Raw genomic sequence first — 27,541 nt, forward strand, 5'->3', positions numbered from 1 at the left:
CTCAGCAAATTCAAGCCTTTTTCTTTCCAACTGCAAGAAAGAAAAGGTAATTTGTGCTGAAATTAAGGCTGAAACGTGGGTGTAGCAAGAACCTCAGAAGGCTCAATGCTGAGGAGCTCAGTGCTCCTCATCATATTATGGATGAAAACTTGCACCCACTGGTGGCTGTACAGTGGTGGAGCAAGCCCAGAGACCATGTACTGTTCAGCAGCACAGAAGGGACTCTGCCTTAGTTTGAAGATATTTTTAGCCTTGCTCATCCCCTTAGATAAAATCAGTGCAAGATGCCATGCTGCCAAAAATGAAGCATTTGATCTAGGTTGAGTGGGATTTGGTCCTTGGTTGCAAGTTACTTGTATAGACTAGAATTCTGCTTTAAGGTTGGATCTGGTGTTTTTGCTGCCTGTCACTCCTGGTGGGCTCATGTCTATAACCACACGGGGCAATGCAAGATTTCAAAAAATGGCTGATCTTTCCACAGGTTGCTCCATTAAATTCAGCGTAACTTTTTCCATCTGGTAGTGTAGTGCCTGAATGCAGAGGGGGTTAAGAGGTCTGTTTCACGTAAAAAATGTCAGTTCTTTTAAAAAGTGCTGCCATTAAATATAGGAGTTGGAGCTATGTTTTACAGTTGGTCTCTTAGTCACCAAATTTAAACCATTTCTGTATTTTTAAGCCACATAAACCAAAGTCATTTCTTGAACCACCCATCCATCATTAACAGACAGATGTCTGCTGAAACATGTTAAGATCAATATATTGGGCAACAGTCCAGGAAAATATAACTTTAATTAGATTGGATTTTCTGTGAGGCAGTTTTCCATTGACAAAACATTCCCAGTTGCAGCCTGCAGTGAAGTAGGACTTGTTTAAATACATATATTTGTATTTTATGTATACTTATGCTTTTCTAATAAACACTTGATAACTATGAAAAAGTGAAACTTAGAAAAGGCTTCTATTAAGAGAGAAGACCAGAGCAAGGGAAAAAAACAGGGAGATTTATTATGATGAGCTCTGAGAGAAAGCATGCCTCTTTTCAAGAAAGCCCCTGACGTTGCCATTTCCTTCTTCAGGCTGTAACCTGTATGCTTTCTGCGGGGCTCTCTTTGGGATAACCTCGATGATGACTCTGCTGGCCATCTCTGTGGACCGCTACCTGGTGATCACAAAGCCCCTGCAGTCCATCCAGTGGACTTCCAAGAGACGCACCGTGCAGATCATCGCCCTGGTGTGGCTCTACTCGCTGGGATGGAGCGTGGCTCCACTCCTTGGCTGGAGTATGTTGTCTGCTCTCTCTCTCTCCTAGCATTCCCTGTGTGCTCTTTTTAGTCTTGCTTGTAAAAAAATGAGTTCTCTTATCAGTCATCATGAGGACGCCCTGCCACCACCTGATGGTTTGTTGTTGAAGCACACATCTGCACCTACTGCATTGCACAAACCCTCTGCCCCCCTACACCTAGGGTGTGTTAAAGCAGAACAACCTGCAGATGGAGTATTAGGTGTGTGCCTTCCTTAGAGTTCTGTAGTCAGGACCTCCTCTCCATATGGGCACTCACTTCTCAGACCTCATGTATGATGTGTACTTTGGCTGGCACTTGAAGACCACAGATAAACCCACAGACAGGGTTTATTTCAATCACCTAGTGACTGGATCAGCACCTGCTCTAACTTTGGGTGCATGTGTGAATAACGTGTTCTGTGTATTCCATAGGTTCCTATGTGCCTGAGGGCTTGATGATATCCTGCACATGGGACTATGTTACCTACTCCCCTGCAAACAGAAGCTACACCATGATTTTATGCTGCTGTGTGTTTTTTATCCCCCTGGTAATAATATTCCACTGCTATTTATCGATGTTCCTGGCCATAAGGCGTACTGGCAGGTAAGCAATCTAGCTGAAAGAAGTACATATCCCTTTTTGTGTAACAGGAGATTTTCTCAGTTTCTTTAGCTGCAGAAAAATCTGAATTAAAAATTAGTCTGAATTGAAATTGACAGCTGTAACAGGAGAGCTATTTTTTGCCAATTTAAAACTGGAATGGATGTATGAATTTCAGAGTAAAAGAAGTCTCTGGTGGTTCTAATCTTATTCCACTGTAGTAATTAATAGTACGTCAGACACTTGGATTGAGTTATTTGCATTTCAGATTTGCACTACAAGAAACAATGTCCTTGTGTATTCCAGCAGTTTTCAGCCTCAAGGGATAATAAAAAACATGTAGCAATGGGGGAATCATCTGTCTTTGAGCAGCTCTGCAAACAAAACAGTCCTCATATTTTTTGACAGTTTTATTTAAGGCAAACATCCCAAAAACCATCATGCTTCACTCAAGCATCACAACTACATGCACAATATTTGGCTGTGCTTTCTAATATATTTTTCCCCAAAACATTTTTGGCCTGTATTTGAAATGAAAAATCAGCAGGGTGTTAGGTCTGTAAACTAACATCATTCTTTCAGTTATTTTTGTGCTAATGAGCACATGGCTTATCTTTGGTCCAATTCAACACCAGCTGGTGCTGTGAGTTCTTCCTGCTGCTCAACTGTGTTGTCAGTTCTGATGGCTTTTCTCTGCTCCTGTGTGCAGGCACTTGCTGAAATAATTTGGCTTCATAAGCCTAAATTGCACTTTTATAAGTACATTTATATACGCTTAAAACGAAGTTCTTTCTGAACTCTATATTTTGGCCTTTGTCTTGGTTTTTATTGTGCTTTGTGTATGTATACTTGATAGCAAGCAAAGGAATGCATCCTTAAAATAATGGTGCTTTGTACATCCATGGAGCACAGTGGACATAAGGTTTTTCTATGCCTTTTGCAAGGCCAGGCTGGATGGAGCTTTGAGAACCCTGGTCTAGCTGAAGGTGTCCCTGGTCATGACAGTCATTGGGAGCAGATGATCTTTATGCTCCCTTTCAACCCAGGCCCTTCTGTGTTTCTTTGATTCTCTTCTATATTTACAGTGTGTGAGCAGGGACTTTGTTACCCTCCTGGCTGGTAATTAATGTCTTCAGCCTGAAAAATATCTTCATTTAACAACACTAATACGTAAAATTTGTCATTTCTATGCTAAAGAATATAAAATGCCTACCTATATAAAACATTTAAAATAAAATGTGGGGTGTTTGGTGTGAGAAGAGAATTTGATTTTTCACGACAAAAATATTAAGACTGCCTGTTGTACCACCCACTGAAAATGCTCTTGAAAAAATAAATCTGCAGCTAAGTAAAAATGTCCTTGCAAGTGTTTGGAACAGGTTCCAGCATGTGTTACCTCATGGATTGGAATTTCTGCAAGCTGTTCCTACCTTGAAAAGGAAAAAACATAAAACTTGATTTTGCCATCCAGCTGTGCCTTTTCTTGCTCCACCTCTAAAAGCAATGAAGGGCAAGAGAAACCAATTTCTGTATCTTTGCAACCTGAAACCCTCCTTGTGTTAGGGATAAGGACACAGTAGTCCTGTCCCAGGGATTCTGGCTCAGTCTCACAGGCAAACACAACACTTGCAACCACATTAATTACCTTCTAGGGTTTTTAAATATCAGAGGAGAAAAGAACAGTTAGAGAGGTGAAATAAGAAATTTACTTCATTTTGCATATTGCTGAGAACTTATTAGAGGTATTGCTTTTTTCATTGTCCTGCTGAAATATCTGTATTTTTTCCCCCTTACAGAGATGTTGAAAAGCTGGGGTCCTGCAGCCGGAAATCCTACCTCTCTCAGTCCATGAAGAATGAATGGAAACTGGCAAAAATTGCTTTTGTGGTCATCATTGTGTTTGTCTTGTCCTGGTCTCCATATGCTTGCGTCACCTTAATTGCCTGGGCAGGGTAAGTGGAAGAGCAATCCAAACAGCAGGGGTTAAGCAAATAAGATTAGTACTATCATCCACTTGAGGCAAATCTCCTTTTTGAATGGGTCTTAAATAATTACTATGTTAGAGGTGATATTTATTCGTCATATATCCTTGTGAATAAAGCAGAAAAGGGATTATTTGTCTATGCGTTTTGCAACTATTATGACTTTTTAGTCTTAATATTTGGTACACAATGTTTTCTCTCCCACATGATGCTTTCTTTGTATAAATTGGAGGAGTTACCTCCTTTATCTCCTGGTACCCTCCTTCCTTCCATATGCTGTTGTCTCCTCTACCCATTTTCTGCTCCAAAGGGACCTGGTATCTTGTCAATGCATGTTCTACTCTTCAAGGCCAGGTTGGATGGGGCCTTGAGCAAGCTCATCTAGTGAAAGATGTCCTTGCCTATGGCAGAGAGGTTGGGCTGGAGGATCTTTAAGGTGTCTTCCAACCCAAACCATTGTGATACCATGATATTGACAGTGCTTATGCTGCACTGACATTGGTCACACCTGACTGACTGTGGGAGCTTAAAGTCTAAAGGGAAATATTGGTTTCAAACCCCTTCCAGTCCTCTCTTCCTTCTACAATGTTTGGAACTGAGTCACTGACACACATTATTGTGCAGCACACATGCTGCTGATGAAAGATTTTTTAGGTTTGATTCTGTTTTCTTTTCTATCACCATTCACTTTTCCCAGATGGCCACACTGGGAGTTCTTTTGTTGGGGTTTTGAGTTTCTTTATTTTTGTCCATTGCAGAAACAGGGAAGGTGATTCTTTTGTTCCTAGTCATCCTAAAATTACTTGCTGCATGTCTTTGGTCTTCTTTAAATGAATGAAACCAAGTACATGCTGTCAAATTCAAACCTTTCCTCTGAGCAAAGAAATCACGGGAATTAATCAACTTTACAGGTGTATTTCCTATAAAAAGATGATAGCACAAAACCAATTTTAAAGAGTAATATGCTTTAGTAATGTAGTATCTATGTAATCCATGGCATAGCTGTGTGTAATGTTTTTGCTTTGTTTTAGTCGAGGCAACAGCCTAACACCATATTCCAAATCTGTGCCAGCAGTTATTGCCAAAGCTTCTGCAATCTACAACCCCATCATTTATGCAATAATTCACCCAAGATACAGGTACAGTAAATATATAGGTATGTGTATAACTGTACATGCAAATGTGGATCTTTTACATGGAACAAACTACCCTCATTCCTTCAGCCTCACCCTGTGCACTGCATGTTCCATGTTCCTGTGCTGACCAGGCCATGATGGGCTCCCAGTGGTCAGACCCAGCTTGTACATGGCAGCTCAGATATGGCCTGGAGAATGGCCAAAAGAGAACAGTCCCTCCCTTCACCTTTCCTCTCCCTCAAGAGTCCTGCTCTGCCCTGTGGGGCTGCACAACACCATGACTGACAGGAGGAGAAGATGTGAAAGGTGACCTGAGAAGATGCTCAGGTCACCTTTCATCATACCAGAGACAGCCACTAGAGAGCACTGTAATTAGAGCACTGTAATACAGAGTCTAGAGAAAAAATTCCAACCAGCGAGGCTCCAAAAATCACATCCTCACCAATTTAAGCAGCTATATATGCATATGTGCAAGGTTTGGTTTTCTGAAGCATTTTTTCACAAAAAGTTTTGGGACACTGGCAGCAAAAAGTACTTTATTATATCAAGGGGATATACTTGTTACAGAAGTGCTATCCAGCATACCTGTAGAATTTTTTACAAGTCTTTCAAAGCATAGCTACCACAAAGTTGTGTCGTAAGTTCTGAGAAAACACAGGGATGCCATGGTGGGAAATGTGATAAATGTATAAATACCACTAGATGGCAGGGTTAGTCATTGGTATGAGGCTTATTTCACCCGAGAAGTGGAAAAGCTGGTAAATTCCCTTGCCTGACAACTCAGGACTTGGGATCTGGAAATTGAGTTCATTGTTTAGGATGTCTGATGCATGACAGTGTTTTTGTAAGAAAAGTGAAGGTTTCTCAGAAGGCTGGTCAAAACACACCCAGAAAGGGTGAAAACCTTTCACCCTATGATTCTATGGAATCATGGAATGGTTTGGGTTGGAAGGCACCTTAAGTATCATCGAGTTCTCACCACCCGCCACAGGGAGGAACAACTTCCAGAAGACCAGGTTGTGCAAAACCCCATCCAACCTGGCCTTGAAAATTTCCAGGGGTGGGATATCCACAGCTCTTTAGGCAGCCTGTTCCTGATCCTCACCAGCATCACAGTAAATTTCTTCCTAATATCCAATCTAAACTTTCTCTCTTTCAGTTTAAAGCCATCTTCCCTTGTCCTATCCCTATGTGCCCTTGTGAGAAATACTTCTTCAGCTTTCCTGTAGCCCTCATTCAGGGACTGGAAAGTGCTGTAAGGTGTATCCAGAGCCTTCTCTTCTCCTGGCTGATCAGCTCAATTCCCTCAGCCTATCTGCAGAGGAGAGGTGCTCCAGCCTTTTGGTTATCTTCACAGCCTCCTCTGGACTTGCTGCTACAGGTCCATGTCCTACCTGTGCTGGGACCCCAGAGCTGATGGAGCCCTGCAGGTGGGGTCTCACCAGAGCAGAGCAGAGGGGCAGAATCCCCTCCCTCCCCTGCTGCCCACGCTGCTCTGGGTCAGGACATGATCCAGGACACGTTTGGCTTTCTGGGCTGTGAGTGCCCATGGCTGGGTCATGTCCAGCCTCTCACCCACCAGCACCCCCAAGTCCTTCTGGGCAGGCTGCTCCCAGTCCATGCTCTGCCCAGCCTGTGTTTGTCCTTGGGACTGCCCTGACCCACACCCAGCACCTTGCACTTGGCCTTGTTCAACTTCCTGAGGTTCCTGTGGGCTCCCCTCTCCAGCCTGTCCAGGTCCCTCTGCATGCCATCCTTCCCCTCCAGGGTGGCAGTCACAGCACACAGCTGGTGTCATCACCAAACCTGCTGAGCGTGCTCCTAATCCCACCGTCCCTGTCACTGACAGCGATGTTAAACAGGGCTGGTCCGAACACCCACCCCTGAGGTCACTGAGCTCCACCTGGACACTGAGCCACTGAGCACAACTCTTTGAGTGTGACCACCCAGACAGCTCCTTTTCCACCAGTGGGTTCATCTGTCAAATCCCTATTTCTCCATTTTGGAGACATATTTTGTTTGAAAATGTCTGCTATCATAACTAACACCTTTTTGCATCCTCCAAAAACCATCTGAGTTTTTTGAAGTCTGCAGAGCATTTTAGTTTAGAGTTGGAGAATGCCCAGTTTGGTTGCAGAAGTTCAATGAGAAGTTTTGATGGCTGCCTGATATGTTTAGGACCCATTATTTATTTCTGAACCAAAGTTACTGTGTTCAGATTATTGTTTTTGAAAGTAGCAGGTTGCCCAGAGAAGCTGTGGATGGTTCCCTGGAAGCGTTCAAGGCCAGGTTGTATAGGGCTTTGAACAATCTGGTCTAGTGGAAGGTGTCCCTCCCCATGGCATCAGGCTTGGAACTGGGTGGTCTTTAAGGTTCCTTCAAGAGCCCTTCCAACCCACACCATCCTGTGGCTCTGTGACAGTGAACTGCTTCAGTCAGACTTTTTCCTATCAGCAGTGGCTTCTTAAGACTGTTAAGGAAAAGACTGGAGTCCACAACAAGCTTTCAGACATTTTCTTTATAAGTGTCTTGTTTTTATCTTGTTATATTCTTTTCCCCGCTTTCTAATCTGTATTTCTAGACATATCAACAAGAGAAATTTTTATGGATTTGTGAAGACATTTCATGCACTTGGGAGCAATCCAGTCAGGAAAAGAAGTAATGTTGGGTCCCTTGTGATGAATCAAGAATGCAGTTTCAAAACTGAAAAAACCCTACAGTACACTAATAAGTCAGTTGGTAAAAATATGTTGGCAGGACCAATTTTGCTTCAACAGTGAATAATGAATATATATATGTTAAGGTTATTGTTTCTGGATAATTTCCAAATCTTCTAATTATTCACATTATGCCTTGAAAGTAATTTATTCAAGCACAGATAAATGGGGCAGTCTGTTCAGGCCAAAGGGTTAAGGGTTTGAGCAGGGAATAATTTGTCATTTTATATTGGAACTACTGAACCAAATTACATCTAAGTTATTTTCCAAATCTTTTTAGAAAGAGGCATCCAGAAATCAGGATTAAAAGTGTTCAAATCCAGCTCAATCCACTAGCAAAACAAGACACTTTTTTGCACAGAGAATTCCTAACACTGCACATCTTAAAGTCCCAACAAAACCAAGCCTTTTTGTGGGGTTTCCTTACCTTAAACAACAGAGAAAAAAAAAGGCACATTATAGTGAATGTAACTGAAAATGTTACAGTGACCTTTGTGCTAGCACTTGGCTTCTAAGAACTGGTTTGAGAGTTTGGTATATTCCTCCTCATCTACCCACCCCCCTGCCCACTCATTCCCTACCAGCAGAAAGGAGAATAACACATCTCCTTAACAGGACTCACAGGAGCAAACAAATGTAAGTGAGAAATGTACTCAAAGTTTTAATTTGTGAAATGCTCTTTGTGGGGAAGAAAGCTTTCACATCTTTAACAACTTGTTGTTGTCTCTATGTTCCACAATAACTCTAACACATTGCTGTGTTAGAGTTATTGCAGAAACTCCCTTACATTTTGGAAGTCTTAGGTTTTGGAATCATTCTTTCATAGCAAACAGGAAATTCTTCAACTCCATGTTTCCAACTGGCTCACAGGCAAAGCAGAATTGCATGAAAAATATTGGTTCAAAACTCATACATCATAAATAATGAATAATCACAAATAACTTTGAGTTGCAGTATTTTTTTAAAAGTTGCTTGCAATTACTATATTGCTCTTACTATATAAGAGTCACTTTAGGTGACTCTTATTTCAGATTATAGGAATATCATTAAATAAGTAGCTCAGTTTATGCCTTTTATTTCACACATACAATATTAAAACTCCCTTCAAAATCTGTACTTTCATCCCAACCAGCAAAATGTCCCTCAATACTCCTCCCAAATATTAGTAAAATAGAAATTCTGGTCCCTCAAGACCTTCAGAAATGTTCATATGTTTTCCTTGAAAATTCACCATCAGACATCTACTTCCTGCATCTCCATCGTTAGGAGACCTCTGTGCTGAACCCCATTTAATAAATGGGATGGTGTGTTTTACACAAACTTGAATTTGTCAGAGGGAAGTAGTTCAGCTCAGCTGGGGAAAAAAGCTGGCAGCTGCTTTTCAGCACCAGACTGAGGTCTTCAGCCTTAAAGGAATCTCATGGGGGCTTGACGTTTTCTTGTGTCCTGTAAACCCTTTCTCAGGGCTTTTTATTTTGTGCACAGCATTAACCATCTTTTTTTACCCAACACCATGTGAGCAGCTTTCTGCCTCAAGCTGTTCAGTGAGCCCTGTCTGATCACCAACAGGCATCTGGGCAGGATCAGGAATGATGGTGCAGGCAGCTTTTTGCAGTCCTCATCTCCAGAGGAGATGCAGAGCTGCTGTTCTCTTGCCTTTGAAACTACAAAGGAAAGAGAAGCAGAACTATTCAGAGTGTGGTGATGATGCCAAATATTGAAGTTTGGTGGTGGTGGGTTTCTTTTTTTGATTACCAGCAAGGGACCTCATTTCATGATGCCAGAATCAGGTCTCTTAAATTTTAAATTTAGTGATGTTTTGTGAGAATAGAAATGATGATTTAAAATGTCCTGGTCATTCAACAAACCTAGTAACTATAGAAGCAAAAGACTTTACAATATACATCTGCTTGACTTGCATCTCAGTATAAAGTCAATGTACTGCCATCCCCCAGTGATCTGTGGTCCCCTGCAAAAGTGCCTTGCCATATGCCTTGTTGCTGCCTCACTTCTTGACCTGTTAATTTATTTTTTTTGTCCCCATTATCTTCATTTGTTGTGCTGAAGTAATGGATTGGGAAGTGCTGGGGAGGTGTTACACCAAATGAAGCGTTCTGACTAGCATTGCCCTGTGAAGAGAAAGGCCAGCTGGCATTGCCCAGGGGAGGCTCTTGGACACTTCTGTTCCATGCAGGGCCACGGCTGGGGTCAAGAGAAATAGACTCCCACAATCATGACTGAGATTATTATTTAATGAATAAGGCAGATTTGGGGTCTAGACCATCCTTCTCCTCATTTGTACAGTGTTAATTTTCAATAGGAGCTTACAGTAGCTGTCGTGATACAAATAATTAACAGCATCTGATTCTTCTGGCCCTGTTCCCTTGTTTCCACTCACTCTGTGCCTTTGCACAGTGAAGACCTTTGTACCAACTAGCCTGAAATTTTCTGGGTTAACATTTTAAATAAACCATATGCAATCATGCTCTTCAAGATATTTTCAATTCTTATCACTTACCTCCGCAGCTCTTCTCTGTGTGTTTTGACACAAGGCCCAGAAGGACCTGTTATTTTCTTTTCTGCCTGTTGAGTTGTTTGCACCAGCTACCGTGCTGTTTGCATGTAATCTTTAAGACCCCCTTAATCAAAACAGAAGCTGTGTTGATGTGATGGAAAGAGACAGCATTTTCACCCCATGAATTTCAAAGCCATGTCTTCAGTGTGACAGGTTTGGCTTTTTTTTTCTTCTCACATTTTCCCTCAGGAAAACCATCCACAAAGCTGTTCCCTGCTTGAGGTTCCTGATACGAATATCGAAGAATGACCTCCTGAGGGGATCCATAAATGAGTCGTCCTTCAGGACCTCTCTCTGCAGCCACCACTCCCTTGCTGGCAGGACCAAGAGCACTTGTGTTTCCTCTGTTTCTACTGGAGAAGTTGTAAGTCTTTTCTTGTTTCCATGAAAGAAAAAGAGTATAACGTTTCTCAGACTCTAAATAAGCAACACTATAAATACGTATTCAAAATTAGAGAACAGAAAAGGGAAGGGGAGAGTGTAGCTAAATTTTTTGGTCATGTAAGGTCATTTCTGCAAAGCTGGAAGTTCATGGATGATAATTCATGATCAGAAAAAGCATTCAGGCTAGCATATCTGTGTTTCTGATGCCTGCTGAAACCAAGGATGTTCAGATTAAGTCTTTAATGTGAACTAAAAAGAGCCATTGTCAGACACTCCCTGGGTCGCCAGCTACTAGGTATCTCACTAGTCTGGAGGACAAGAAAACAATCTTCCATCCAAAGTTTTATAACTTATCCAAAAGGTCACTTATTATTTTAGAATGATTTTCTATTACAGTCCATTTTCTGTAAGATGGGAAATTTTTGACTTCTTTACCTGGATTTTGACCATGAGGAGTGAAAGGCTCCTGCCCCTAGAGCATGGTGGGGTGTTTTGTAGGAACATACCCCAAGCATCAATAAGGCTGGTGACTGAGTGAGATAGAAACAAAAGAATCCCTTGAGACTCTTCATAGCCTCGCTCAGTCACAAGAAGCTGGCCTTGCCTGCAGAGGCACTGGGAAGGTGGCTCCTTGTGGGGATGGCAGCCACAGCAAAGTGTGGGCTGGGGCTGGCCTTCCTGGGGACCTGTGCTGCTCCCCCTTGGTTTGGGCATCAGAAACCTCCCAGAGTGACAGCTGCCACCAGTAACCTCTCACAAAATTATAAATCCTAGGTATACCTTTTATACCTTCATGTATAAGTACCTAATATTTCTACCATTACTCCTTTGTATGATGCCAAATGAAGTAATTTCAGCTGCATCATCCTGATCCAAGAAGCTTTCTGTTCTTCACTGTTGGTCACTACTCAATTTTGGTTTGTTCATGTTAGCAGGCTATTGCACATATTTTGATGTGGGTGCTGCTTAATAGACAGGATAATTGAGGGTAAGAGGCTTCAGCTTTTGGCACAGCTTTGGCTTAGGGAGTCTCTTTTAAAACCCCTGCTGTTAGCAGTGCACAGCACTGTGCTGTGCTGAGTTGATGCAGCCAAAGGCAATTGTCCTTTGGAGCAACTGACAGCTCAGTGCAGCTGTAGAGGTTTCAGCTGAAACAGCAGCTGCTGAAATAAAAGCTAAGCTTGATGACTTTGGCATGACAGCAGGACTGAAATTTTGGAATGCTCCTATAAAACATTGATGGTCAAGAAGTGACACCAGGAACACTGTAAAAGATGCAGCTGTTGCCACCAACATTTTCTTCTGTGTGTCGTGTACATGTTAGTGAAGGGAACAAACACATTTGTGATTCATGTCAAGGAACGTTTCATCTGAGGAGTTTTATTCAACAGGTGAGGGGAAATAAACAGGTGGCCACACATAGATGTATGAGCAAGGTGAGGCAGAGGAATATGCACTATCTTCCCATTTGTGTGGAACTCTGTTTGTCTGCCTGTCTGGCCTCTTTGTTTGTCTGTCTGTCCGTATCTAAAAGCTGGTGTTGGAGCGGAATGATCTCTTCATTGATACTCAATCAAAAAGTCACCACAAAGTAAGAGATGACAGACAGCCTCACCCCAAACCTGTAAAGGGAACAGCACTTTTACAATGTCCCATTTGTGCTTCATTACTGACATGCTCTTAGAAAACTAGAGCAAAGCCCACCCACAGTCTCCCATGTACCAGTGAGGGTTTGTAGAATCAGCAAGCTCATGCAAATTGAGAAGTCCTTGGTGTTCATACATCCCCAGGTGCTGGGATGTATGCAGACATGGTTTTGGATCTGTCTGTGTCCAGGGTTTTGTATCAGGTGGGGGTCACACAGAATGCCACAAGACATATTAAACAGATTGATTGTATTGGCTCCCATCTTTAGAATTCAGATGCTCTGCAGGTATAAGTGTAGCATAAGCAATGAGATAAAAAAGGGTGAAAAACATTCTGGTGTTTAAATAAATTTTCATTATTTCCAAGTTGGTTTTATTTTTGGTCAGCAAGCAAAACAGTCCAGGGTAAGTGACAAGACTGAAAATAAAGCCTCTCCCCAGGGGAGTTTTGAGTGTGAGACCTATGTTAGAATTGCTTTACTTTTCTGTGAATGTGCATGGATTTTACTAGAGTTTGAGAACTTAGAAGAATTTCAGAAAGGATGCAACTATCTGAAATCCTTTATCAATTTGTGATTAGACCTGGAGCAATGTAGAGCTCGACCCTGTGGAGCCAGCTCAAGAGAAACCGAAGCCTCGCCGAAGTCATTCTTTCTCCACAGGTGTGAGACAAGAGAAGAGAGACCTGCTCCCAAAGACCTGCAGCTGTGATGCAGCCACTGCCCCAAAGGTATGGAAAAAAGTCTCAGCTGAGGACTCTCCATTATAGTGCTAATCTTGCTGCAAGACATCATCTTTGGAATGATAATTCAGCCTTTGCCCATCTGTTTCATCTGTGGGCTTTATTTATACTGATTCCAACATCCTCCTTCTCCTTGCTGGTTTATTTTGGTTTTATTTTTTTTAGTATGTCTCTGTGTGACAAGTGAGAGTGCCAGTAATGCCTAATTAACTTTTTTCACTGATATTTGCCTGTTTTTGGAAAGCCAGCTGTGCTTATAGCTCTGAAGGTGCATTAAGGTATAGTCAATAGGATCAGATGGAAGATTAGTTCTTTGCCTGTATATCTACCCCAGCTTTGGTTCCTTCCATCATGGTCCTTGTGTCCATACTATGGTAGTCTCCTTTTAGAGTAAAGACAAGTCTGCAAAACAGAGTTTAACATGATAGAAGCCACTCTTTTCCTTCTTTTCAGTGTACATTAAAATGTTTTATTTTTGTTGAGGGGGAAGATGACTGTCCCATTTCTCCCTAAGAGTGGGAGAATCTGGCAGCTGCCACCCTTCCCTTACTGAAAGAGGAGATGGTGAGTATTCAGTGCATCCTCTGTGGATGCATCACCCTCATTGGCCAAACCACTGAGGTTTGGTGCCCTGTTGTTGAGGAGCACCCTATTCCCTGATGGGAGCAGTAGGTCAACCGTGAGTCAGCTTCTGCCAGATTGTAACACCAGTTTCCAAATGAGTTTTTGTATGGATGTCATAGTGTCAGGCACACACCAGTGCTGCCTTTTCAGAGAAAGACTGATGTGGCTTACAATCCCCTGTATGTGCCTGGATTGAGTAGCACCCCCTTTTTTGAGAGGCACCCTTTCATGGGGTTACTCTAGTGTATGTAGACAAACACCCACACCTTGGACAGCTACAGAATCTGCTTCTGTCCCCTGTGCTCCCTTGCAGATCTGATGGTAATTGTCTAGAGACAGCATAGTTTAAAGCAGGATCTGCTCTGAAAATTTCCAGCCACCCCATGACCCAATTCCTGCATGCCTCTGTCCTGTCTTCTTTCATGTGTCATTAAGATCAAGTCCTGAGAAACCTTGTTCTTTTCCTGTAACTGTTGTGAACAGTAGTGGAGGAAAAAACAGCAGCTTCAGATGTGGTGTCAGACAACATGGGCTCAAATCTACTACTTAGTTTTGCTGCCTTCTGTCAGCAGCCAAGTGTGTCCAAGGTTGTAGGCAAGTGGCAAAGGATACTGTCTCCAGGTTCTGGAGAAGCACTGGCCTTCTGTCTCACAAGGAAGGAGAAGGGAAGTAAATCTCAGGTGGTCTGCATGAACAGTTCAGCAATAAAAGAAATAAATCTGTATCTGGAATTTAGCAATTGCATAGCCTACAAGAAGGCTCATGTGCTATACTTTGCCTATGAAAGACATCTCTTGAATTACTTTGATAAATAACCCTTTAGACTTTCAGTGGCATTCACTGAGCTATGAGTTTATTTACACTGAATGTTTGCATTGAATGTTCAAAGCCTCATTTGCTTTTCTTACTGTTTTCAGCAGAGACTCCTGTGTGTTGTGTAGATCCTTTGTGTGTTCATTGCAGCTCAATGCAATGCATCACTATTCATACTATCAGAGTAAATATTTGTCAAGCTCAGAGTGTTTCACAATAAGACCACCCATTTATCCTTAAAAAAAAAACTCCAACAAACACTAAAGAATCACCAATCATTTTTTAAATATTTATTTTAAGGTTTTAATAGCATTACTGGATTGTCTTTGACTGAATTCCAATTAGAGTACTTCCAAAAACACTCAGTTGTGGACAAGCCAGTCAGTGTCCCAGGTCTGGTGCATTCCAAAGCATAAAAATGCATGTGACTGTTTTCTGTGCTGCCACAAAGATATGATCCAGCCCCATGACTTACTTCAGTTATGATAGTAACAAACTTGATGAAGGCTAACACCTGGAAATTTAACATGGCAGTGAAGAGGCTTTTCTGGAAGTATTAAAATGGGAGTTTGGATACTTGATTTCATAGAAGAGAGATCAAATGTCTCCTCTGCAATCAGGTTTTGTTTCAAGGGGATTACCTGATGTGAAAGCTATTAAAAAATCTTGTAAGTGGGTGTTGTGCCCACCCAAGACACATCCAAAAGAAACCTGTCCTTCTGTTGCAGTGTAAACAGCACTTGAAACAGGAAGGAGTCATTTTGGAGTTGGATTTTTTCATTCTATTATTATCCTTCATATGGAAGAATGGATTTTTCTTCTCTGTCACACTGATTTAAACCACTTTTTTTAGCCCAGTGTGCTTCCCTCCACTTGGTGGATACAGCAGCTGGAGAAATCATTATCAATGGGGATTTGTGAATGATTCCTGCTTGTGGAGTAGAATGACACAGAACTATGGGAATTCACATGGAAATGAAGTAAAACCTGCACTTTACTTGAAATATTGGTTTTCCCTAGAAAGTAGGGACTTCCAGTTTATCTCTCCATCTGATACAGTGGTTTTATCACCTTGATTGTCATTTTTTTTAAAGAAGCCAAAACTGATTACTTATGCCTTCCCTTGCCTGTGTATTTGAATATTAACTGACACTTTCAAAGCTTGCTTAATTGACTCTGAATTGCATACTGTGCACAAGACTTATGGAAAAAACACAGAGCCCTTGCCATCAGAGCTAAGTTAGAAATCAGAATTCTCTCAAAATAGACAGATAAGAAATTGTTTGCAAAGAAAGTCTTTATTGCTTATTTCTTGGAGGAAGCACTTTCCAATGTGTGAATGCAAGGCCATCAACTTCTCTGGGGCAGTATCAGGAGCCTTGGGGAGAGAGAGTGATTATCAGTAGGTTGACAGAACTTTAGGAGAATAAAGATTTAAGTGTACTTGAGTCTTATCTGAGATCTCTTCCATGAGAAGAGAGAGAAGTGCAATAATCTAGTACCCTGATACTGTAAGATGTGTTAAAAATGAAGTAATACCATTTCATTAATGACTAAATAAGTCAGATAGAAGCATGAGCTTTTGTGTTCTTCTTTTTTCTTCTTTTCAGCCTCTGCTGATAGTTGAGTACATCTTATTTTGATCCATTTAATGTTCTGCTTTCCAAGCAGTACATGTTAGCACATCATGATTTTCCTTCAAGTTAATGATTCAAGTATTTAGAAAATTTGGCTTGTGGCTCAAATATTGACTAGTGGCAATGAGTATTCCAAATACTGTTTTCCACAGCCACATGGTGTCTGACAATGCTAAATCTTATGTCTTCGCTCCAGGTTTCGCTCTCCTCCAGTTCTTTGGAGAAGGTGCTTGGGCAGCCTGTCCTACCCAGTCCCTCTGCAGCACTCATGACCAGCTCCTTGAGAGCAACTTCTCTGCCTGTCAGATTGAATAGCAGCAGTGGAGACTCAAGTACTTCCCATATGGTAACTCAAGGAAGTCAAGTGAATGGAGTTGTGGATTCTCTCACTAGCAATGCAGTCCCTCGCATCATCATCATTCCTACCTCAGAGACCAATCTGTTTCAGGAAGAACTGGAAGAGGAAGAGACTGAGTTATTCCACTTTCATGACAAAAAGGGCAATCTGCTGGACTTGGAAGGGCTTAGCTCATCCATGGAGTTCCTTGAAGCGGTTGAGAAATTTCTATCCTAAGTTTGTCAAAAGAAAACTTTCCAGTAATTATTTTCTTGGCATCTTCTCCACTTAATTATACCAAATAACTGAAGCCTTGTAGCTTAGATCATCAGATTTTTTTATATGTTTATATAGTAGTCACTAGGCAGCCTTCAGATTTATCTTTGTCCAAACCAGCTCAGGCATGGAAACAGGCTTTCTTTCAGATTGTGCTGCAGGAAACGAGCAGTGGAAGATCTGGCAGCACGATCGAGTGGCGTTGGTCAAGGAGGCTGCCTGATCTGTTGCCACTGATGGCGACACGTTGGGGGTGCCACTGATGGGGGTGCCAGCAGAAGGGAAAACGACTGACTGAGAGCAGGGTCAGCTGCTGAATGCTTCTGCTATCTGCACGTGGAGCAGCATTCCTGTTTTGGCAGCTCTGCTCTGGACAGCGATGGGAAGCACCACGAGACCGCAGCTTCCACCAGCCCCAGCCGTAAGGCAGATGGCTACATGACCTCGACTAGAGTTTAATCAAATAATTCTCAGCATTGTTTTTGCTGTGTTTTGTTTTTTAAATAGGCATCATGCTAAACGTAAGGAAAGAAACTGGTGGTTTTTCACTGGGAAGTGACTGATTCCCAGCTTCCAATCCTCTGAAGTTTAGTGGTAGAAATCTGGATTTTACCTCACCATTAGCATGGTCACCTAAACGTCAAAATGAAAGGTGCTATATGCTAAAACATACAGTACTGTAGAAGCATTCAGAGTACCTTCAGAGTAACAGTCCTGATTAAATATGTGTGTAACCTAATGAGTCTGTGATTGAAAGGGTGAATGCTCACAGTTGGCTTGACAAGTCATTGACAAAAATAAAGCCTTGGCTGCTGTATATCACTTGTCTGTTCAGAGGAGGTTCTTACCTCCTTTAAAACAAACCAGCAGATGTCTTCAACAGGTCACTTACCAGAGGCCTTCACAGTGGGTAAAACATCACCATGGGGAGAGAACCACACAGTACTGTGGTGTTTGCTACAGGATCTGCACTGAGATCATTATCTGTTGTTGCTCATTGTGCTCATTTTATCTGTGCTTCACATTATGGCTCAGGCTCACAGGACTTTCCTAGCATTTTATTCTTAACTGCACTCTTCCTTTTTTCACTCATTTGCCCATTTCTCCATGTCTTCCCTTTCAGTTTCTGATTTTCAAACATAGACAACAAGTTGAACTACATTGTTCTTCACATAATATCAATATATATTAGTAGAAATCAGGTGCTTCTCTGGATATAGTAGTGCAAATATTTGGTCCAGGGAGACTAATAGCATTCAGACATTCAACAAGAGAGTGAAAGTTTATGTTCATAGTCTCAGTTTATTTCCTTGGCTGTATCCTAGATTGTGCAGAGAACAGTGAGAGAACTTCCAGGTTTTGTGTATTGCACTGCCTCATCTCGGGAAATAATTTCTCTTTGCCTGTTTTCCTGATGTAAAAAACAGATGGGAAGCATAAAAGTGCTTTTAATTACTTTTTTTAATTACAAAAAAAGGTAACACAAATCTTGTTTTCAATGAGCTAGACAGGACCACCACTAAAGAAGAAATTAAAACCCAGAGCAGCATAAGGGAGTGAAGAATGCCTCCAAACTTGCACATCTGAGGCTCTGCAAGGTGCCAGATCTTTGAGAGGACTGAGACACTTCCTTTTGATATAGGCTGTACAATTTTTAGAAAAAGAAAACAAAAAAGGCACTGGTGGGTTACAGAGGCAATTGCTGTGACAGGCTGCCTAATGCAGTGCTGACACTCTTAATGCTGCCATTCTTTGAGGTGCTCTGCTGGCTGGAGACCCTCATATTTCCTTACTGTGGAAAGTGGGGAGGAGCTCGGGGGTGGAGCCCCATCATGCAAAGACTGCCTGTGTGTAGCCCTGGTGTGTGGGGCTGGGGACCACGGCTCAGCTGGGGCAGCACCAGGCTGTGGTTCCTGCAGCCAGGCTGCCAAAGCCTGTGCCCACTCTGTGCTGAGTTTTCTAACAGGGACAGGAATCATGCCAAGGTCATCTGCAATGAGCTCAGCAATTCCAAGGGCAATTCCTCCATCTGAAGACTGGCACAGTGAGCAGATAGTGCAGGACAGCTGCTGGGGAGTGGGACAGGGACCTGCTCACTTGCAGTTCCACAGTGTCAGGTTTTCATCCACTGCATAGTTTTGGCCACAATGAGTAATCAAATGTTAATTATGTATTATGTTCATGGGAAATGGGGCAGGCTTAGCCCTAGACTAAACATACTGTCCTGCCATCTTGGATTCTTGCCCTTTTTTTTGCTGAACTTGCCCTTTCTGATTTTGGTTTTCCTACACCAGCTGTGCAGTCAGTGACCTTCTTGCATTTAATATCCTCAGCTACTGCATCTCTTTTATTCCTGATCCAAATGTTAGGAAGCAAGTGTTCTTTCAAGACTTCCAAGCCTTAGACCTGACTTGTACTGTTGTAATTACTCCAAACAACAATAGAAAATGCATTTGGTGTTCCATGTTATAAAAACATACTGGGAAGGATGTAGGCAGTGTATTGCTATAGGATGAAGAATGGAAGACCTGAAGTCATAGCCAACGAATTCCTCCATATCTGAAGTTTTGCGTTCTACCTGTTAACCTACTAGAAAGCTCTCCTGTGATCTCTTGTATGTGTTTGGTACTATTACTGTGTTGGTACTGTGAGTGTCTCAGAAAATTAGCAGGCTTGAGGTATGTGCAAGCAATGTTTCACTTTAACGCTGTTAGTGTCATACACTGTTAGTACCATTGCTTCAGGAGCTGCTATCAAGATTACCGCTTGTCTAAACTGATGCAGGCTAAAATACTAAATGGTATAATGGTAGAGAGATAAAACCCAAAGTTGTAAGAAATACCAGATAGATTTACTGCACTTACTGTGAGACTTGTGCAGAAACATCAGTCACAGAGTAAATTAGTCTCAAATTGAATTATACAATGCAGGAGAATTTTGCAAGCTTCTCTGTTGCCACATTAGAATAGATGGCACATAAAAATGTACACTAATACATGTTGCTTCCCGTTTCACAAAGGAATGTATTGGTTCACTTAAATGGAATAAAGCATTCTTAGGAGTTCAACTGAATTATCCATTGTTTGTTTTTCTTATTTAATCATTATTTTTGGAGCCAGGATGAGGAATAAAAAAGTTGAGTCAAAGCTTTTGAAACCTGTGCTCTGATCCAGTTAATAGTAAGATAATATATATATATATATGACTTTATTTTCTAGTCAATTAGACTGCTCAGGTGCAAGCACTCACCTGCTCGAGTGCATAACATCTAAATTTGGAGCTCACTGGCTGGGTAAAACCTGAAGTTGCACAGCTACTTTTGAAATACAATGACTTCAGCTGGGATGGCATGTATCAAGTGAACAAAATTGAAAAAAATCAGCCAAAGTCAATATGTCAAAACTGTGATAGCAGACTTTGATCTTTGACCTAAATCTGAATGAAAGTTAATGAATAATTGTTTTTTTCTGCTAAAACTCTGTATAGCACAATCATAGGATGTGTTCCAATTTTCATGAATAACAGAAAATCCAGACCACAAGTGAAAACACTTTATTTTTTCAAGGGCAATGGTATTTTTTAATTGTGAATTCAATGGTTAGATAAAGTTTTCAAATAAGAAAACTTACTTACTTGAATCTTAATGAATCTTGCAGCTTTGGGCTGGTATGAAACATGACCTAATACTACATTCTTCCAGAAAGCTCACTCATTTCCCAGACATCCACCCATTTCCCTTCTTTCAGGAGGCACACCTGAACAAGAAACTTTTGGCACCAACATCTAACCTTATTTGGTTTTAATCACATTTTTTGGGTGTATTTTGAACCTTTCTGTGTTTGATCTGCTTTATTCACTGAGACCTCATTTCCTCTGCTTTTCTGTGTTTAAACCAGACTGAAATTTTTCTCTCTAGTTAAAAAAAAAAAACCAGCAGTAGAAAGTTGCACTGCCCTAAGGATGCCATTTTTACCCTCGTGGCAGCACAGGAACAGCAGCAGGAGCAGTCATCACACCAGACCAGCAGCAGAACCCTCCCAGGAGGACAAGAGCACCCCAAAAAGGTAGGGATGGCACATGCAGGCTGCAGTGACAGGCAGGGCTTGGGGGCTGAGGTTACAGACCAGAGGTTGGGGTCACAGGACACAGCAGCAGGTCTGGGTACAGGCAGGGCAGATAGTTAGGGACAAAGTTAGGGCCCAGGGTCAGGGCCCAGGCTCCAGAGCTAGGGGTCAAAAGCCAGGGGCCAAGGATGAGAGGTAAAGGATAAGAGTCAAGGGTCAGGACGTCAGGGATCAGAGGGCAAAGAAAATACTGCACGGTAAATACCCTCTTTTTAAATTTCCTTACTTTCCCCCCAGCCCTTAGAGGGTTGGGGTTTTTTTGTTGTTATTTGTTTGGATTTTTTGTTTGGTTTTTGTTGTTTTGGTTTTTTGTTTGATTTTTTAAAATTGTTGTTATTGTTGTTGTTACTCTGCTCTTTACTGCTTCTCTGTGCAGGTTATCCTTGATATTTTTTGCCTAGTTCTTTCACAAGTACATGAAAGCAAAGTAAGTTTGTAGGGAGATGAAAACTTGGGTAAATATTATGCAGCAGACTCCTTTCTCACACAGGAGTAATCAAAACTGCCCACAGTGCTTGGGTTCAGCAAGTGCATGGACCAGGTGACCGCAGGATGAAGCCTGGCAAGGTGGAAGCAGCCAAGATGCATCTCCTGGTTCATCTCAACACAAGCTGATGATCAATTCTTGCTCTGCACCTCATCCAGAGCCTCAGTCTATAATCAGTGTTCTGTCTGCACCTTGAATGGACAAGTATTTAGTGAAAAGTTTGGTGCTGGGATGCCTTTGTTGTACCTGTCACTTCTACCCGTGTATTAACGTACACTACGGCTTACTAAGAGTTCAAATGTCTGTCCATGTATTTTACTTGCTTTGTGGTGTGTCTGCATTGCACTCTGGTTGTACTTGTTAGTGCTACAGGTTGTAGCAGGACATGAAAAGCTAACTGCAAAATGTCAAAGCCAGGTGTAAATCCACCGTTACTGATTCTCCCCTCTGCCAGCATAAGGAGATAACTGCGTGCCAGCAATCCTGGTGCCAATATTTCATGGTAAAACCCCCTGAGAGAAAATTTCTGTAGCGATGATTGTGTTATACAATATATTGACTTTTTTACTCTGAAGCATTTTTCCTCTCTATTCCTAGTTAGGTATCATGTTGGCATTTTTATTTAAAAGGTCAGGTGCATTCTTCACCTTAAAGCAAAACACGAGAAGACCCTTGTCATCTTCAGGACCTTGTTCTGGACTGAATCAGTCAAAGATAATTAGGCAATAGAGGTGAGGAGATGGGCTGCTGTTATCAGTGGAGCATGGTCCTTGGGGTGATGCATCCCAGCCCTTTCCCTCCATGCCAAGGAGCAGGTCTGTTCTCCTGGAACAGCCAGACATGTGCTAGTGGGTGCCACATGAAATTGGTATTTTCCAGACATTTATAGGGAGCCCACTGTGAGTAGATTTTCATGGGGACAGCAGAAGATGCTTCCCTAGAGTTTCTCCTTGCCAAATTTCTGGTTCCTTTCCACTGCAAGCAGGTGGCAAATCTCTTCAAAGGAACAGATGGATGTATTTAACATTAACAACTAATTTTCCACAGGCGTGTACTTGGAAATAAATGATCCCTATTTCCTGAGATGGAGGAAAAAAAAAATCCAGCCCAGAGCAGACTACAAGTGTGGAAAATGTGAAACTGAACACACTGGAGTTTGGTAAATGCAAAGCAAATGAAAACATCAGCTTAGAGTGGAAACTGTTGATCCACCAGAAGCAACAGAAGGGCCAATTCCCTCTTCATAAAAGATACAAAAAAGCTCTATCCAAGCAATTAATACAGCCAGGTCTTTTTGCCTAAGCCCATCTATGGACAATCCAACAGAAGTGAGCTCAGAGTCATCAGCAACTTTTTCATTCTTGGGTCGCTGTGACCGTCTGGGCACCAGCATGTGGAGAAAATGGGATGAAAAGTTTCTCTTACAGGACCAAACTTCATTCACCTTGTTAAATGCAGCAGAAAAAGACCAAGGGGGATGTGACTACTCTTTTTACACATCTGGGATGAAAAATATTCAAGTGAAGTGTCAGTGACAGACATCAGAGGCCAATCTCAGACACTGATTGCCCTAGCAGAATAATAATAAAATCCTTAAAAGTGCAAATACCTACAGAAACAAATCCTGCTATTAAAAAAAGTCTTGAGATGGTTTTAAACAGGCTGACATTGTTTTGAGTCTCAGTGCTTGTGTGACTGTCAGGAGAGTGCACAAAGCAGGAGTCCTGCTGAAGAAACGCAGTAACTTTCCTGACAATGCACAGCCATTGAACAAGGAAATGCTTCTGATTTGCTGAGGAGGAAAATTGCCAAGAGACCAGTAGGATCTCTGTTATCCTTTTTGTAAACTTTAGTGGAAAAATTGCATGTCCCCTAAGGTATTTTGTAATGTGGAAATAACTTGAACTTCAGCTGCCTGGCCAGGCTGAGTCCACGTTGTGCTATATTTTCTTCCTCGCTGTCATGCTACCTAAAAGCCGCACACTTTTCTGGGGCTGGGAATTGAGGTGGTGTGGCCTTTTCCTCCTGGCACCAAATTGTCTTTCCATCACAGTATAGCTTAAAAACTTATTTTGCTGCATCAGAGCCCAGCAGCAAGTGTTGAACTCCCTGACAAGCCTCTGGGGGTCTCTCCTATGTGCCTTGTCCCCCCAGACTTCAGTCTGCCAGAAGTGCTGGTCTGAGAGGCCAAGAGAAACGGGCAAGTGAAAAAAAGACTTCTATGCTTTTTCAGGGTTTTACTATCTTGCCTATTTTGGGAGTGACTGAAGCCCCTCTCCTCTCCTCTCCTCTCCTCTCCTCTCCTCTCCTCTCCTCTCCTCTCCTCTCCTCTCCTCTCCTCTCCTCTCCTCTCCTCTCCTCTCCTCTCCTCTCCTCTCCTCTCCTCTCCTCTCCTCTCCTCTCCTCTCCTCTCCTCTCCTCTCCTCTCCTCTCCTCTCCTCTCCTCTCCTCTCCTCTCCTCTCCTCTCCTCTCTTTTTTTTTCACATGGATGCTTTGGCATGGGTACCTACTGGCATAGGATGCTTACTCAGAAAGCATTTTGTTTTCTGCTGGTCTGATTTATTTTTTCTCTGTGATGATTTTTCCTGGAGCAGCTTCTGAGCAGTGCTGAGGGTGCCTGGCAGATGGTCCTTCACAATTGAGTTGTTCTGCCATACTCTGGTGCTGCTGATACACCAAGACATTTGCTTTTGGGTGAAGCTCTTCCTCTCCACCAAGAATTAACAACTAAAATTTCCAGAGGAGAAACTCCCATGGCATTTTTCTGTTTTGACTGATGTGCTGTTTCTAAACTTGTGTAAGAGTAGGTTTTAACCATCTGGCAAAGTCTGATGGTTTGACTCTCTCTTCTGCCTCTGTTTCAGAAGAGACTGTTGTGCACTTTTGGAACATCACTGCTGTTAAAATACTGAAAACTCCTATACCACAGGCTACAGAAAAATCAGCAGTTTCAATAACCCAGGCTTAAAAAAGGGAGAAAAGCAGTCTGTAGGTTGGAGTCAATGGAGATATCAAGGTAAAAGGCAGGTGGTAAGGAAGTCCCTTCCTTTTGTGCTCCTAAAATCTGGGCCTGAACTCCAGTGGACACAGTAAGGCTCAGGAAATGTGATTACAAACAAACAAGACAGACAACATTATCATGAAACTGGGTAAAAAACAGAGGACTACCACAGTGAATTTTCATGAGTCTTAACCTTTTTTCAAGCTTGTTTCTCCAGCCTGAATAGATAGAAACAAGATTTTTTTTGCACAGAAAAATGGAAGCCTCCCCCCATCCCCAACCATACATACTCAGACCAAGGGTCCAGTTGGGTCAATATCTTATCTCCAACAGTGACCAGCAATAAGTAACCACAAAGAGAAGCCAAAAAAGGCACCAATACTTTCCTGCTCTGCTCTCCCAGAACTTCTGGTGATTCTATGCCAGAAATGGCATTTAATAAGATTTCACAGACCTATTTGCTTCCATGGATTTATTAAACCACTCCTGGGACTCATGTGACAGCCTAATTATGAAAACATCCCACAGGCTCTGCAGTTCAGTTGTGATTTATCCAAACAGAGCCTCCCTTTGCTTGCAATTTCATTCTGTGCCCTCCAGATCTTGTGGGGTGGGGGAGAATGGATGATCATTGCTCGGTGGGCACCTTCCTTGGAGCCCCCCTGAGTCTGCACCACCTCCACTCATCATCTTCTCTCCCAGGTGAGTCTCCCACTCTGTCCACCTGAATCCAAGACCTCCATCCCAGCACAGGGAAACCACTGCACACCTTAGGCTGAACTGCAAAGCTGCTCTGGCTGCTCATCCCAGGAGGACATCCTGTGTCATTTGCCCTTGTCCTTGCCCCAGACACCCTGCTCTGGGCCCTTGCCTCCTCCTCTCCCACCCCAGAGTATCCCTGTTCTTATGACAGCATTCCTTTGAAGTTGTGCAAAAGTCTGAAAGACTTGGAGTAGAAAGGTGACGTGTTTGCGGTTACAGAGTGTTCACAAAATATTTACAGACTTTATTTAAGCAGCTGGCAAGCACTGTGAGGAACAACTTATCAACAGGCTATCTCTTAGATCTTCTGAGAAGCAAGAAAATGTTAATTATTCTCATTTAACATAGGCAGAGGCTGGGATAAAGTGTGAGCAGACAGTAGCAGTGTTGCCTCCTCTCTCCAGTCCAAACCCACATATTCACACTCCCTGAATGCAGGATGTGGTCAATGTCACTGAAATATCTGGGTTTCAACTGTATGTATTACATCAGAAATACAAAGCAATCCCCTAGATCCAAGCAATTCAACAACTAAAATTTTGGATCCCAACTGGGGTCAAAATTTTGCCACTTAATATTTCTATCTGTATAATATGTTGAATGTCAATGACAGATTCAAATGCAAAAGCTGTAATTGTCACCAAAACATATGCCTGGGACCTTCTCCAGGAATAATGAATAAATAGCAGGCACTGAATTAATATTATCCTCACACCTTAATCTGGCATGCCTTATGGAAGTAACTAGAAATTAATATAAACATTGTATATCTAAGGGCAAAGTTTCCAAGTCTTCTCTCTCAAAGAATATAACTTTTTAATAAGCAATTTGGAAAAGTGTTGCCCACGTTTCTATTCCAGCCTACAGGATGTTTCCTTTTATGTTCAGTAACTGAAATGTCTCATCTCAGTATTATCAAACACTGGAAATGACAGTGAAAGTCCCAGCATCTTGTGAGTGTGCCACATGGAAAAAAACCATATTATAAAAATACTCTTAGGAAATCAATATTATTCTTATATTGCCTTTGAAGGGAAAGCCCATGGGAGCTCAGAGGGCTCTCCCAAACACAAGTGAGTCGGGTCTTCCCTCACACAGGCTGGAAGCAGAGAAAGGCAGGGGGAAGCTGCTCTATTTTTAGCTGCCTGAGACATGCAGACCTCATGGTGATGGGGAGCTGATAATTACATAAGAAGTCATACCAAGCTTTTCTATTTAGGTCTCTCTGGCCTCTTCCTTATCTCAAGTGCCGTACTCACAGTTCCCACTGCGAGTATCCGTAACCAAAATACAACGTGTTTTCCTGGAATCTGTGCCATGAAGTAATGGGCTATTTTACAGCAGCTCTTTTCCACAGCCTGTTCTTTCTGGCTAATGATTACAGCTAGGCACTGCTGCCGTGGCTATATTGGTATCTCAGCATCTGCTCTAGCCCCACCAGAAAGCTTGAGGTGACTAAAAGAGGGTCATTTACCTTTACTGGAGAGGAGGACCTGTGTTTGAACAGACTTCCAAACATTGTGGTCATTCCCTCCACCCTGCTGCTGCCAGCCCTATTGAGGAAAAGTGTTTTACACAGAAAATGCACCTAAAAAAATCTTCTAGTCACTAACTCCAACTCCTGTAGCTGGATGCATCCTGAGTGCTTTCATACTGCTGTGGCTCAAAATGCACCCACCCATGTATCAGGGGCTGTCTGCAAAGGCAGGCAGGGAGGGCCTAGAGTTTAGTCACTCCTTTTCCACTCCAAGGGTCTTTCAGGTATTTCTACAATTCCTTGTGATTAATTTAGGGATTTATGGATGTTATACCTGAATACCTATGTCCCACTGGGCCCCTCTCTATGTCTCCACGCCTGCTTCATGGGTTTTTTCCCAGTAAAAATGTTTTTTTCCCAGTTCCACCAGCAGCCAAAGAGGCAGGCAGTGGAAGCAAGGAGGCTGGTTTATAGGTAATGGGCAAGGGAAGCTGTAAAGCCCTTTAGTGGCAATGCAGCAGGAAAAACCACGTATGTTAGTGCAATTTGAAGCAGCAATGGTTTTTACAAATATTACCTTTTATTCTCCTGCTGCTCCAAAGCACTGAGAGGAAACAAGGCCATTAAAAAGGAGGCCGTGGCCTGCAGCTCCTGGAATGTCCTGTGCCACATGCCACAGGGGTGTTCTTGGATTTCAGGTGTGCAGAGGCCATATCCAGCTCCCGGGCACCAGGGTGAATGGAAACACTTCTCCTCACATTATTAACACAGGGCTAGATTCCAGCTGTCTAAATGCAACCAATTGGTTGAGAGTTTGGGGAGAAACCAGAAATGCTGGCAGCAAAGGTTTCTGTCGTATTACACATGAACAGTGCTAGAATTCAAAAACAAAAAAAAAGGGGGATGAAAGGTCTCTCTATTTTTATATAGCAGAGTG

At 42.3% G+C, this 27,541-nt stretch overlaps 1 protein-coding gene across 1 annotated transcript in view; it reads left to right on the forward strand.

The window, feature by feature from the left end:
• The window catches only part of LOC118686282 (melanopsin-like), a 34,539-nt gene extending 17,502 nt beyond the window's left edge, over positions 1-17,037 (forward strand). The window contains exons 4-10 of the mRNA XM_036382412.1: positions 1,077-1,280; positions 1,715-1,886; positions 3,680-3,835; positions 4,897-5,004; positions 10,483-10,657; positions 12,904-13,053; positions 16,336-17,037. Of these exons, the coding sequence (XP_036238305.1) occupies positions 1,077-1,280; positions 1,715-1,886; positions 3,680-3,835; positions 4,897-5,004; positions 10,483-10,657; positions 12,904-13,053; positions 16,336-16,713 (1,343 nt within the window). The 3' untranslated portion in view covers positions 16,714-17,037. The remainder of the gene's footprint in view (positions 1-1,076; positions 1,281-1,714; positions 1,887-3,679; positions 3,836-4,896; positions 5,005-10,482; positions 10,658-12,903; positions 13,054-16,335) is intronic.
• The last annotated feature ends 10,504 nt before the right edge of the window (positions 17,038-27,541 follow it).

Source organism: Molothrus ater, chromosome 4, assembly GCF_012460135.2.
Source record: "Molothrus ater isolate BHLD 08-10-18 breed brown headed cowbird chromosome 4, BPBGC_Mater_1.1, whole genome shotgun sequence".
Lineage (NCBI taxonomy): Eukaryota > Metazoa > Chordata > Aves > Passeriformes > Icteridae > Molothrus > Molothrus ater.